This window comes from Nesoenas mayeri (assembly GCF_963082525.1).
Source record: "Nesoenas mayeri genome assembly, chromosome: 7".
Lineage (NCBI taxonomy): Eukaryota > Metazoa > Chordata > Aves > Columbiformes > Columbidae > Nesoenas > Nesoenas mayeri.
This window is the reverse complement of record NC_137551.1, coordinates 21,551,639-21,566,091: the sequence shown is the minus strand read 5'-3', so window position 1 is coordinate 21,566,091 and position 14,453 is coordinate 21,551,639. Positions and strand designations below refer to the sequence as shown.

Here is a 14,453-nt window from a genome sequence, read left to right as displayed (position 1 = left end):
ACAGAAAAAATCCCACATGAATGTCCTACAAGATTTCCAGGCAAGTTTTGCATGCCCAATAAGACCAAATAGTTTAGACTAGGATTTTCTTGCTGCTGTTTAGAAGTTGATCCATGGTCTTTGCTACTAACCCAAATAGAACTTCAACTTTGGATCATCAGTGTCTTTCATCATTCCTAGTAGTAATCAGCTAATTACAGTATGTTAATGCCATGATCTCTCAAGACAAATGTAAACATTACTGGTCAATGTGAAGCTGATCTTTGTCTATTGTTATACTGTATTTTTTCACATCATTCTCAAAATTCTGATAGATGAAAGTGAAAGCTTGTGATATATGAGAGCTATCCACAGGACACCATATACTGATTATTTTTTACTGTCACATTTCTCTCCCTAGTGTGTTTATAATAGAAAAATAATACAGAAACCTGAATTACACCAGTGAAGCTGGCATTGAGGGAATATGTTTTGCATCAAGACTGCATAAACATGTTCAAATCCATCTTGAAAATGCCTGTAGTAGGTGGAGCTCCCTCAGAAGAAAATTGCATTCAGAGGAGAGCTAGGGTCATGTTTGCCAAAAGACAAGGTAGCCAAGTGGGACCAGGGTTTCCCAGCTACAGGAATAACCTTTGTGGTCTAAACACAGTGATAAATTTAGCATGAGAAGGAATGGCAGAAACTTTATGAAGTACAGTCTCTTCCCACAAGCTTTTCTGCGATTGCTGGATGAGCCTCTTGAATTTCCAGACCCACAGACCAGTCACACTTGATTTTTAGTATTATCTTTAGAGTTGTCCTGATGGGAAACTAACTTTTCTGTTTATAAAGCCACAAGCAGGGAGTTAGTTTGCCAGCTAACATTAATAGCACAACTGCTGAGCTCAACCACTTCTTCAAAGGATTCTTTTCTCTAAATCCTATCTCACCCATTTCTGAAAGTGTGGGTGTAGTGGCAGTGTTAGATTTGAGCTGACCCATCCTAAAAGAGATGGCTCATTTTCATATTGGTTCAAAAGCCTCGCTCATTGGTGGTAATTTCTTTATCTGAAGTTCAATACCAGCTGGTTACTGCTTTTCTAGCTCTGCTTTCTGGTTACAAGTGGTATAAACAAAAGTACAGAAGTGATACTAGAAATGCTACATACCAGCTGCTGCTAGGCTTAAAAGCAATGAAAACACTGAGAGAGGCAAAACATAAATCTAAAATACAATGTTTCTATTTCTGGCTGACCCACTGTGTATTCTTCAGAAAATAAGTCAATTTCTCTCTATTTCTGTCTCTTTGTATTTTAATAATAATGGCATTTGTTTACTCACACTAGCTGAATGTAAAGGAGTTTTAATTACTGTGATTCTGGTAAAAGGGAAAAGAAATAACGATCTCCTACAAATCTACCAATCTTCTCACTTCTCACTCATTTTATTATAGGCTGAGTAACATCTAAATTGTAATATGTAAGTAAAGAAGTCGATGATTAGGTTTTCTTGTATCCACAGATAACACTTAAAAGTAATCTAACTTAAAATGTCTTTAGAATGAACTTGCAAGAAAAGAAAAAAGGGATCATGGGACCAAAAAAAATCATAGAATCAAAATCGTTAGTCTCTCACCTCTTATTTCAGTAGCTGCTGTGCCATTTGACCATGCTGTCCACTTATTCCTGTGTTTGCCAATTTCCTGGACTTTGCATATGTAATGCCCTTGATCTGTTTGCTGGAGGCTTAGAATAAGAAATTTGTACAATGTTCCATGTTTCTCTTTAAGAAGATGAAGTCTCTGCTTGTGGAAATGATGAGTATAATTTCCATAATACTGGACAGACCCAAACTTTGTCATTTTGATCATCAGATACTCCTGAGTAGGTGATGCAGCAAAGACCCACCGCACAGCCAGCAAGTTGTCTGTCTTTCTCTTTTGAGAAATGTGGCAGTAAAGAGTCGCATTATCTCCCTCAGAGTATTGCACTGTTGGTCCTGGAGAGACTGTCACATTTAAAGCTTCACAAACATCTGCAAAGGAAAGAGAAGCTGATAAGAATTCACCATACTGGCACAACGACACTATAATATGTCTGAGCACACAGGTCCATAGCAGGTAAATTGATGGCACCCATTCAGTGCAGCAATTTAATGAGCTTTTAGAGCCTGACACCTCCTGTCTATATGTGAACATTAAAGATGTTACAATGTCCTCCTTCACTGAGTCTCCTGTAGTATTCATGCTTACACTAATTAACAAGCTAGGGCTGAAGCAGACACCTTGCTATTGTCGTAGGCTCAATATCACATAATCTTTTGTAAGTCTGAACAATCGTTATCTAAAGCCATCTCTGAGCAAAAGCCAGGGTTGTCTTTTGGAAAGCTGTTCCATGACCAACTCTTCCGATGACTTGCATCCTTGCTAAATTGTTTCAATAGCTAGTTTATGCCCATTTGTTCCTGTGCCAACTTTAAGTTTAAATAGTGTTTTCTTCTCTACTGCTTACTTCCTGACTCCATATAGAAAGCAATTATATGGTGCCTCATTCTTTGCTGAGCTAAAGAAGCCAAGCTCGGTTAGTCTCTAGTAGCATCTCCACTTCCCTATTCACATTAGTAGCCCTTCTCTGCATTTGTTACAAACTAAATTGTGGGTTTGGTTGTAATTTTTTTTTTTTTTAATTTATTTTTATGTGGAAGACAGGAATTATATACTGGTACCTGTGAAATAGTCACAGTACTTCCCAGATTTGAACAGAAATATCCTTGCCTGGTATATCCCAGAATTACGTTGTCCTTTTTCATGATATTTTCATATGTGATTATATGTCAGTTTATAATGAAATAATATACTTTGGGTGTTTTCCATTCTTTGTCACTTACAGTTCAGTTCCCAGTGCATCAAATAAATTCTTATTAATCCCTAAATACATGACTTAGCTTTAATAAATTCTGTTACTTTTTCTGTTACTTTTGTTACTTGGTCCTCAGTTTTTCCTGCGTGTTATACCAATCTTATGCTAATTTGATATCCTTCCCTAGAAGATCACTGAAAGACTACTTACCTCCCTACATGCCTGTAACCAGCTCGCCACTTTACAGTTCTCTTTGTGCTCTCTTTTAAATAACATGCTCCCAGCCATAACTACGTAGTCATCTCAACTCTGGGTTAAATCTGTCAGATTAATCCTTTTGGCTACAACTTCAGTTCAATCTGACATTATTAGTATGACAAAATACAACACAAGATAATATTGGGACAAATTATTATTACATTTTTTCATTGATTTCTGACTCTTGTTTTTCTGTTATTCATCATGAACCTAGCTTAGACCAGTTGTTTGTCTCTCTCCTTTATTTCTAACATAAGCCAATAAAGGTGAAGGTTAAAAGAAGTTCATAGCTGTTCACTAGAGGTAGATTTTTCTTTCCTGACCTGATTTATACTGGACTGATTTTTGAGGCATGGGAATCAACACTCATTTTATTTCCTTCCTAATGTGCACTAAGAATGTTCTTATTAGTCATCTCAGAGACTGATCTATTTTTGACCAACGGTATATTGTGGCAATGTGTTCCCTAAATGACTTGTGATGTGTAATCTACCACTCTGATGGCATCCACTAGAGAGAGAACCATATTTCAACAGCAAGCAAGCACTCCCTGTGATACACTCTGCAAAGTATGGAATGTCCTCTAAAATGTGAATATTAAGCTCCTTGTTATGTGAATATCCTGTAGTCAAATACTAATGAGAATTGCAACTCTGGAAGAATGATTTTTTTTTTTTTTTTTTTTTTTTTTTTATTTCTGGAGACTTTTCTAGCACATCAGCTAGGAACTTTTTAACAAAGGGGATGAGCATTTTGGCAGAGACTCTTGTCTGACATCAGCTCCTGAAACACAAACATATATTTATCTTCAAAATAAGCAAGTAAACCATTTCCATTCTATTTCTGAAGGACTGTTGGAGGCAGAAGTACTGGTTTTATGCCCCAGTGAAGCCATGAAATGGAGTGGTGAATTTAATCACCTTATTTAAAGTAAATCCACTGAATTAAAGAAATTACATTGCAGCTGTTTAAGAAGAGCCCTCTGAAAATTAATAGTAAAAAAATTGCTTAAAATCATTTCAATAGAAAGCTCTATTGAGTGGTATTTTCTCCAAGCAGACATTACTTTTATTTATGAGGAAGAAAATAAATTGTATAAAGAAAGGTTTTTTAAAATTATTATTTCTTTAAGAAAAGACAGTTAAGTATGGCCTAGATTATTTATATAATTATCTGTGCATGATGTTAATGTGTGCAATTCCTCTAAGTGCCAAAGATAGATATTACTTTGGATTGTAGAAAGCACACAAGTAGAACAGGATGTTGAAATTTAAAATTAAGGCTGAATACCACCAAAAGCTTTCCAAGCATGAAACTTTACTTGCTGGAGCTATCTGAACTCGGTGCTTTACAGGCAGATGTGAAGATAGAATGGTTTCCTCTGCCACTGAAATAAGAATACATTTTTGAGGTTTTGAGCTCAGAAAATAAGGAATAAGTTTAAGAATTTCAGTACTTTTGGAGATTCTCATAATTACTTAGGCTATAAAAGTTTATTAAATCATTTGTAAAAATGTGGTTTGGTTAAATGAAAAACAAAGTTTTTCTACTGAAATTATGCACGTTGTGAAAACTGTAAAGAAAAACAATTATGTCATTTTCCTGACATGTGAACTTCTTTTTCGAAAAAAGCTGGCTAGGATTAATTGTGGAATAGAGTCCCAAAATAAAAGGCAAAAGAAGCATTGCTTAACTCAGAACTAGGCAGATTATAGTGCCAAAAAGTACCCAAGAGAAAATACAGAGGAACTCAGATATGGTGATGATGGAAGCCTCTGCAAGAAGATAAAGCAGCATTGTACGTGGAGCCTCTGATCCCTTGCTAGATGTTTATACTCATACAAATATTGGTATTTTATACCTAGGGTTTCTGGTTTTCCCCTGGGGACTTTTTATAAGGAAATATCAAATTTTGCCTCCTTCATGTTGGAAAGCTCATTTACTTCAGAGGGCCAGTTGCTTGAAGGTTTGTCTGATCAGTGGGAGCCCATCTCCTGATCTTCCTTGTGTGGCTGTACAAGTGCAGCAATGGGGAGAGCTTTGGAAATGTCCTGATGCTTTTACCATGGTCCTATCTCAAGTTGAACAGGGTCATGTGGTGCTTTATTTAAAACAGAGAAAAAACTGCCTGTATGACTCTATTCTCTTGCTGCCATTGGAGTAGGAACAGTGATGGATTTTGGAGGAAAGAGGTCATTCACCTCTTATGTGGAAAGGAGAAGCCTCATTCAGAGCACCCAGACACTAGAGGAAATGTTCCTCCTGTCTTTAGCAAGAGCTGGATCAGCCCCAGTGTGAGTTTTACCCTTGTAATGTGTTCCTTGCCAAGACAGGGGACTCCTCCACAACTTGAGAGCAGGCTTGTGTGCCAACAGAGCACTGAATTTCTAGACTTCACATTGCTGAGTAAAGTGAGTAATCACTGGTTTTCTTCTCCTGTCTTCTCAGTATAGATAGCATGGTGTAACTGCTCAGGTGGAGCACATCACAAGAGTTTGTCTTCCTTCTACTTGGAAAGGGAAACTATTTGTAGAAAAGGGGAGGAGAGTGAGTCAAAAATGAGGGTTCCTTTGTAGTGTACTTAATCACCAAACATGTCTCTCACTTCTGTTTGCAACCATCTCACTTGCCCCCATTCCGGTGTTATAGCTGTTTGTTTCTTTGGTACCTTCCACCTGCATGTCTCACTAGCCTATTGGGAGTAACCTGAAGGTTACTGCTGACTAAATCCTCTTCTGAAAGCAGTCCAGTTCTGCTTACATCACTTCAGTTCCAATTATTAGCTAGGTTTGGACTTTGTTGTCTGCCACGTTACATAGCAAAACTCTTTCACGGAACTGTCAAGAGTAACAAATCATACTTTTAGCAATTAGAAAGCTGTATACGCCAGGGCTGTCCCCTCTGTCTGTGCTGGAACAGCAGCAAAGGACTCACAGTCACTATTGGGCCCTCAGGTTTAGTGGGCAGATTCAGTGTAGCTGTGTTTTTGTGGAAGAATCCCAGCTGCTTCGGTGCACATACTTCACACGTGGAATTGCTCCTGTGCACTGCTACTCACAATCCAGGTTTAGTGTTACATGCAGGCTCCTCTTCCTTTCCCCATGGACACTGGCAGGCAAAGTCTGCAACCTACCCTTCAGGGCTGAGACAACTTTTTCCTCAGCCCCTGCTGATAGCTAAGGGACTAGAGAGGCATGCCATCAGGGTAGTTTCCTTCTGATCTCAAATTTACATGACCAGAAACATATGAGATGGTTTTTATCCCCATTGTAGTTTGTTCTGTGAAACAATGTTACTGTCAAAGCCCGTTTATTTTGACTTTACAACAATTAAAAAGTAAGAAGAACAGATGAGCCAGGAAGAAGCAAAGTTCTTTGTTTAAATAAAAATAATTATAAGCTGACTAGCAAGATCACCAAAAGCAACCAGCTGTTTTCAGTTGAACAGATCTGTCTACAAGTTTCACAAGTCAGAAAGTCCTCCTTCAAGAAAGCTTCTGCAGTGACTGAAGATGGACTTGAACCGAACTTCTGTCTTCACCACCTCCTGCCCTTTTGAGGTGGTCTCTTTCATTAACCCTGAATGAGCCTTGGAGTTCAGATCCAGACTCTGTGTCCATTTTGCAGGTTTAGGATGCAATGCTGGCCAATGCAGCTTTCGTTTGGGAGGCATAAGGTCTTGAACAGAGGTTTTTTTACATATGACCAACTGGTTTGCTTCCTACTAGATGTCTGTTAGATCTAGGCACCTGAGAAAAAAAGTGCCAAACCTCTCTCTGCCTCAGCTTTGCCTGCAGTTGCTTGGTGAGCTTAATATTTTCCTGCCTCTCGCAGAAGGCAGCAGAGGAAATACTTTTGTAAACTTCTGCATGGGAAGGTTTTTCTGTTTGTTTTGGTGGGATTTCTTTGTTTGTTTGTTTATTTTCTTTGTGAAAGCACAGTTGTGGGTCAGGTAGCTTTGCAAAAGCCGGGAAAGGCGGTGGCAGAGCCGGGTGAGGGACCTGCCCGGGGCGAGGGGCGACGGGAGTACCCGCTCCTGGCCGTGCTGCCGGGCTCCCCCGGGAGGCACCTCCCCCCACCCCCAACTTCTCTCTAAGCCCCCTCTCCTGGTGTCCCAGCCCCGGGCGCTGCCGCGGCTCGGAGACGCTGCCCAGCCCATTCCCCGGCGCCGGCGGCGTGGGAAAGACCCGAACCCTGCTCCGCGGCGCGAAGGGGCGGGCGGCGGAGCCCGGGGTCCCGAAGGCTGCCGAGGGGGCTGCCCCGTCCCGGCTGGGAGGTGCTGCCCGGGCTGGGCGCCAGCCGCTTCGCGCCCGCGGTGCCGCTTACCTGGGGCCAGGGCCATGGCCAGCAGGGCGGCCAGCGCCGTGGCCAGGAGGCGCATGGCCCGCGGGGCGCCGAGTCCCGTCCCTTCCCTCTGTCGAGCTGCCTCCCTCCTCTCCTCCCCGGCCTCTCGCCTCCTCCCAGCCCGGTCCTCCCTTCTCCTCTTGCTTTTCATCTCCTCCCCTTTCTCCTCCTTTTTTTTCCGCTTTCTTCCTTCCCTCTCTACTTCTCCGCTCTTCCCACAGTCCTGCCCCCTGTTCAACTCTCCTCCTCTTTTTCTCGCCTTCTTTCTCTCTTTTATATTTCTCCCCACTAAGCTCAGGCCTGTGGAGTGGCACTGGGACTAGATAGGGCTGCTCCATCTATAGTCTGTGTGATCCGCCCGGTGCATGCATCTTCTGCCCAGAGGTTAGGGGGCTGTGCAGATTGTGAGGAGGAAGCTCACCTCTCTGAGCACAGAAAGCCTCTTTGCGAGTGCCTGAGGGAGCCTGGCAGCGGGGGGCTGGCAGGACAGGGTGGTGGGATGGGGGAGGCTGTGTTATGCATCCTCTCTGCTTTCCTGCAGGTGTTTGAAAATTTGTAGACCCTCACGCTCATTCACTTCATCCCACTCCTTAACTGGAGTAGGACCACTATTTCCAGCCAATGCTAGTTCATGTCTGCCTCCTTTTCTGTGGGTCCTACTGCTGGCAGCATGGGGACAAGAGGGTCTGGGCAGTAGGGCTGGCCCTCCAGTAGTCATGGGGATGGATGCTGTAAGCTGGACACTTGAGCTAGCATATCACTCAAGATGCTCTGGTGTTGGGGCAATTTTGTTCTCTGATGTGGTAGCATAACTACTGACCATGGCCATTCACCCTCTCTCTAAAAAAGTCCTTAATCAACTGATATAGCAGATTAGGGTGCATCACCCCAAGGTCACTGTGCCTGTTTTGCCACATGGTACTATAGGTACTATTTCTAGGCCATAAAGGACAAGGGAAGTTGATATCTGGCAGTTTACTCCTGCCCTTCCCTTTTGCTCCTTTTGGAGGTGTTTATAATTTGAAATCCCATGAATTTTCAGAGTCATGGACATAATCCTCCTACTAGCAGGTATGATGGATTATACCTGATTTTAGTATTCACATTTTATGAACTGTGGATGATACAAACACTTTGGTATTCCTCCTTCCCTGGATAGGAAAATTATTACTGATTTAGCTACTGCACTCCTGTCCTAGTAATCCCTGAGGCAGGATAATAAATTTCTGCTTTTAATCATCACAGAAAATTGAACATTTGCTTCATCTGACCCTTATGAGACTGAACACTGCCTTTAATAGGTGTGGAATGGAACAGAAGGTGTGTGAACGTGACTTGATGGCTACATGGCTTCTTCGGGCCACCGTGTAATTCTTTTACTTTAGGGACAGACTTCTGTGTTGGTACAGCAAACGCTCTTTGCAAAAGAATGGCATCTCAGGATTATGCCCAGAACAATCAGCAGACCTGGGGAAACAGGCAGTTGTTAAAAGTTGTACTGACTGGGGAGCTAATTAAGATCAGAAGATTTGCGACTACTCTATGAATATGGCAAAGGGAAATTCTGTCAGAGAGAGAAGCTAATTCTGAAAGAAACAAACAAATTCACAAAAAAAGTACCAACAATTATTCACTTTGATGGTCCTAATGGAAGCTCCAGCTTAGGCAGTCCTTGGACTGCTGACTGGGAGGAAAACCAGGGATGACTGATTTGCCTGCTCTTTTCCAAAGCATTTGCTGCTTGCCATTGTTGGATAAAAGATATTAGGTTGGTTGGATGTTTTAGACCTTCTTATATGATTCTGCTAGGCTCAGTCTGCCTCACCCCATGTATCTCATAAATTCATTCAGTCTACTAACCATTTAATGGTGTGTACAAAATGCTGATGTAGAGCTATCAATAAGGACTGCCAAAGCTCTCATGTGAGTGCCTGGACCCTACAGAGGTTATGGATGAACTATGAGAATCAGTATCAATGTCTGTGTCTTTGAAACCATCCCAGTTACTAGTGGCACTGTTTTTTTAGTTGCATCAGGAACCCTAACAGGCCTTAGGACAAGGCTGGATTGATTAGTTCATGAGAAGGCTTAATATGATATATTTGCTTGTGATAGATAGATAGATAGATACAAGGGTCAGAGGCCCACTTGGGCTTCTCCAGTCACACATGCCTGCCAGTTTATTGAAAACCTATTCTTTCTGTTTTGCAGCCTGTGATTTCTGTACCTTTGACATCTCCCCCGGTATTGTGGGTTCTCTCTTTTGTATATAATTCCTTAGTTGGTTTCTCCCATACTGAAAGACCTTTGTTAACATAAGAACATGCAAAGTGCTTCTTACTCCTAAGGGGATGTTTCTTTTAAATTTCAGAAAGTACTTTTAAACGTGGTTTAAGCTGGAATGCTTTTATATTTGTCATTGCATAAATAAACTCAGGTGATGCAGCCTTTCAGGTTATTTTTTACCAAGGGAGAGCTTTTCTTTGCAGTTAGGAATGGGACGTGTAAGCTTCTACACATGAGCCTCTCTCTTGCCACTAGCATTCTGCCAGCAGCATTTGTTAGGCAGCACAACACCTAACATACCTATTTACATTTTGCAGTTTCATGGGATGTAGTCATGGGCTAGACAAGAGTTTAGTGAACAGTGGAGAAACATAGACTACTGACTTACCGTCTTCTCAGATTTGCTGCTGAGTTGTTGGATACATTTATACAAATCTGTTCCAACCTCTGGGCTGCAGCTGGGTGATCTGTAACCTTCCTTTGTGCCTGGATTGGAATGCTTTGCTAATGGAACTGGGGTGACCTGCATGAAAGGTTACAATTGTAATTTGCATTGTTTCGCTGTTAAAATCTTTCATCCCTTCAACCCATTTGTAGCAGCTGAGATGTTTCCGCTTTTGTAAAACAGTCATTCAAGCTTGTTGATGCCTTGTACCTGATGCTGTCTCAGTTTACCTGTGCATTAAAATTCCTAGAGGACAACTGAAAGTGCAGTACAATTCCATTTTTCACCCATAGGACAGACACACGGGTCTGTAAGCCAGTGCACCTCCCTTAGCTTCTCTGGAAGTGTGCTGACGCACGCGAGCGGAGCCTCTGACCCGTGGGATACGGCTGCCTCAGCTTTGGCAGCACCTACGTGGCCTCATTTCCTGCCAGAATGGGTCTGCTCTGATGAGGAAAGTGCCTACTCAGCACTCGGTGCAGCTGACACAGCTCAGACTGCTTTCTCGTGCAGAGCTTGGAGCCACTCTCTCCCTGGGGGCAGTGTTATTGAAATTATCAGCCTCAGTCACTCTGGGTAAGACCTGCTGTGCAAATTCTCTTTGCATCCTTGCAAAGTCACATCTAACAGAAGTAGCCACAGCCTCTTGGCTTCTGCTATCCTATCCTCCCTCCTTAGCTGCTATTCTTAACTTGCCTTCTATTGAAAGGTCTTACTAATGTCTTCAAATCTGTCTCCAAAAACTCATGCAGGATTCCTGTGAGCAGAATTGTGCCTTGCCCTTACAGCAATATTGCAGTACAGTATGTTGTTAAGGAGACTTCTGTTTGCTCTGGGTGATGTATGGGATCTTGCTACCCAGCTGCAGCAAAAAACTGCCTCTGTCAATTTCTGGTTTTTACCTGTAATGATCAGAGCTGCTGAAGCTTAATGTCCTCCCACACCTCATCTCGGCAGTGTGCAAAGATGCTATCTGTCTGCCTGAACCTTATCATGGAGACACAAGTTATGGCCAGGTCTTCTTCAGAATCCAGCAACTGGTAAGTCCTATGGCACAAGGAATCCTAATTACAAATGAATATTCAGTGATTAGAGGTGGATAAAATCCAGACTGATTCAGTGTTGCCAAGCATGGAGGGAGTTTGGATCTGTATTCAAACTTTCCCATCCTTTTAATGGGCCAATTTAACTCTGAATTTTAACAGTCCAGAACTTCTGAACAGCACATTTTAGGATTAAAAACTCTACTCTGGTATTTTTCCATGGCTATTCTGTGGACTGATATGTGGAAAATACTGTTTTGTGGATCCGGCTCCACATCAATGGGACAGATGCTACATAAAAGCTTCTAAAACGTAAGCATCATGCTTTTTAGGTCTCTGGATATTAAGCAATGTTTACACTGTGTTTGGGGCTTTGATGCTGGTTTGCTTGTTGCCATTTATTTCTGACTGATTGGTAAGCTGCTAGATAGGGTGATGTTGTTACTGAAGTTTTCTTTTCCCCCAGTGTAAAGTGTTCTTCCTTCCTTTTCTTTTCAGGGTTGTGAATGATACTGAGGTATCTGAATTTTTTCTTTTTTCTTTTTTTTTTTTTTGATGATGCAGCCATACTTTTCTGGATAGGTGAAAACATTACTATTGATGCTGTAACTCATGTTTTTTCCATTTTCTCTTTCCTCAAATGAGAGCACATTTTTTTTTAGTTATTACTTCCATGATTATGTTTGGAACTGCATAAAAGCACAGAGGATTTATGTTTTTCTTAGCTCTTGCTTCAAGTTTCATTATTCGAATTTACAGGGCACTGCTAATCCTGAAAATGTGAGATTTGTGTATGTCTTGCAAAACATGGATGTGGATATTTTATATTTAGAGCCTCTGTCATGTGTACTCTATATCCTTAATTGTGTGCAAGATGTTGAAACACGATTAAGTCTTGCTGCATCTTACCGTGCGTTGTCATGTACAAAGACATTATCTCATCTTCATACAGTGGCACATAGTAGTGTCGTTTGATGACAATTTAAAAAGTCCATTGCAGTTCTAGTTCTGTTCTCTAAAGATATTAAAATGTCATTTTTAGCTGTCCTTATTTTTGGCAGTAGGTGGGCAAATGTCATGCTAAGATGGATTTCAAAGTCTTTTCAGGGCATTAATATGTTCTGGCCTGCGCATTTTCATTAGGCACCTGTAATAGTTGAAACATTACTGACAGTACTTTGCTCTGAGCTATGCGTTGTGAGCCTGCTGATCCCACTCTGCCTGGCTCAGAATGGGCGTTGACTGCAGAACCACATGGTCACTGAGAGTTGTCCTGACAATATGCTGCCCCGTTTTTGCTTACCTGCCTCCACAAAGCAGTGCTGCGACTGAGTTTGAGGAAGCATAAGCCTCTCCTGGAGACTGCAGGGGTGTGGGTGATCTGTGAAGTCTCCTGCCTCACAAAATTTGGCCTGTTCTTTCCACACACACTGTGCTGGCAGCATATTTAAAATGTTGTGTCCATTATTTGTCTCCAGATCTTCAGTTCAAGAGACATCCCACTGCCTCTTTGTCAACAGGAGATATAATAATGACTCTATCAGGAAAGCGCAATGACCCATCCAGTTCAGTGCCCTCTTTCTGACTGTGTCTGACAGCAAATACTTAAAGAAGTGTAGTATGGGCGGGCAAGCACACAACACTGTGTTCCCAGGAGACTTCCAGCTTCATATGGTTTGCAGCACTCACTGTGTCAGCAAGACATGTCTCAGGCCCTCACTGATCAGACCTAGCCACACTATGTGCTCCTTTATCACTTCATTCTAGGCTGAAAAGACAGAAGTTTGTCAGTGTATCCCTCCTCCCTGGTCAGGGTGGCTCCATGGCTCCCACAGTACTTGATGCAACCCTGATCATTACAGAGGGAAAACCTTCTGAGGGGAAGCTAATCATGAAAGAATCACTGAACCTACACAGGGACACTCAAACAGCCACTGATGTTGGCTGGTACTACATAGCTCATATGAGAAGTCACTCTACAAAACCAGTGAACTAATACCAGAAGGTATAATGTACACATCTAGCATTTTTCTGATTATGTTTGGATTTATTGTTTTAAGTTTTTAAACATTTCCTCAACAATTTTCCCAAATTAGCCAATTTGTCTTGAATGTGTCCTAAGAATAAAGGCTTCTGTATAAATTCCTTAAGCCTACCTGCTTCTGCTCAGGCTAGAATTATTACAATAAATGTGCCTCTTGCCTGCACCTGGTATTTCTGATCTGCCCTTACCCAGCCACATGGATTGAGGAGAAAGATGGACGTCCAAACAGATAAAGGAATGGTTATGGAATGCGGGTTTTGCATGGAGGTGAATTAAGGTGAAGAAGCTGATGAGATATGGACCCAAACTACTCAAATATGGTTCCTAACTGATATATGCTATATTCCTATGCATTTGTCATTCCTATCTACAGAACCATGATACATTTCAAATCTGCCTTTTCCAGGAAGTCTGTTTGGAAAATTGACTGTGGAGCTTGCACCAGTTCTGTTAACTAACAAGTGGAACCAAATTACTATCTGCACTTTAGAAACTGCTAACCCACCTTTGGAAAGAGCTAAAGTTCACAGCTGGAAAGCAATTAAAATATTGAAAAAACATGCATCAGCTGGAGAGACCCCAGAGAAGAGTCCAGCAAGGCAGATCACAGATATAGAAAACATAGCCTGTAATGAAACACTGAAAAGCTGGGATTGCTCAGTGAGGCTTGGGAAACATAATAAATCTCCAGGTATTGTAAAACTCTTGCAAGGACAGGGAGTAAACAACCATCTGTGTCCACTGACAGTAGAATGAGAAACTGCAGATCTAAATTTCAGGAAGTGAGATTAGATATTAGAAAATGCTTTCTAACAGCAAAGTTAGTTAAGGGCTGGTATAGGGAGGTAAGGGGTCTTCATTATGAGAGGTTTTTAAAATATAGATTAGTCAAATGTTTGTCAGAAATGGTTTAAGTATAGCTGATCAGCTTTTCGGAAAGATGTTGGATTGAATGAGATCTGGAGAACTCTTCTAGCATTATTGTCTTTGATATTGTTTTATGCTCTCTCTGTGATGTCTTTCTTAGTACAAATACAAAATCCTTGAACAGGCTACAGAAAAGACATTTAAGCTCTTCACATCCCAAGGAATAACAAAATTTTGTCTCTGACCTACTTTATCCTATTCAGACACAGATAGCATCCTGCTCTCTTATCTGCATTTTCTACCATGTCCCTCAAGACATTCTTCTGT

At 41.6% G+C, this 14,453-nt stretch overlaps 1 protein-coding gene across 1 annotated transcript in view; it reads right to left on the bottom strand.

Moving 5' to 3' along the window:
- Positions 1 to 7,478, bottom strand: part of VSTM4 (V-set and transmembrane domain containing 4) — a gene marked incomplete at both ends in the record, with an annotated part of 36,584 nt that extends 29,106 nt beyond the window's left edge. The window contains 2 exons of the mRNA XM_080347873.1: positions 1,618 to 2,016; positions 7,424 to 7,478. Of these exons, the coding sequence (XP_080203999.1) occupies positions 1,618 to 2,016; positions 7,424 to 7,478 (454 nt within the window). The remainder of the gene's footprint in view (positions 1 to 1,617; positions 2,017 to 7,423) is intronic.
- Positions 7,479 to 14,453: the final 6,975 nt, after the last annotated feature.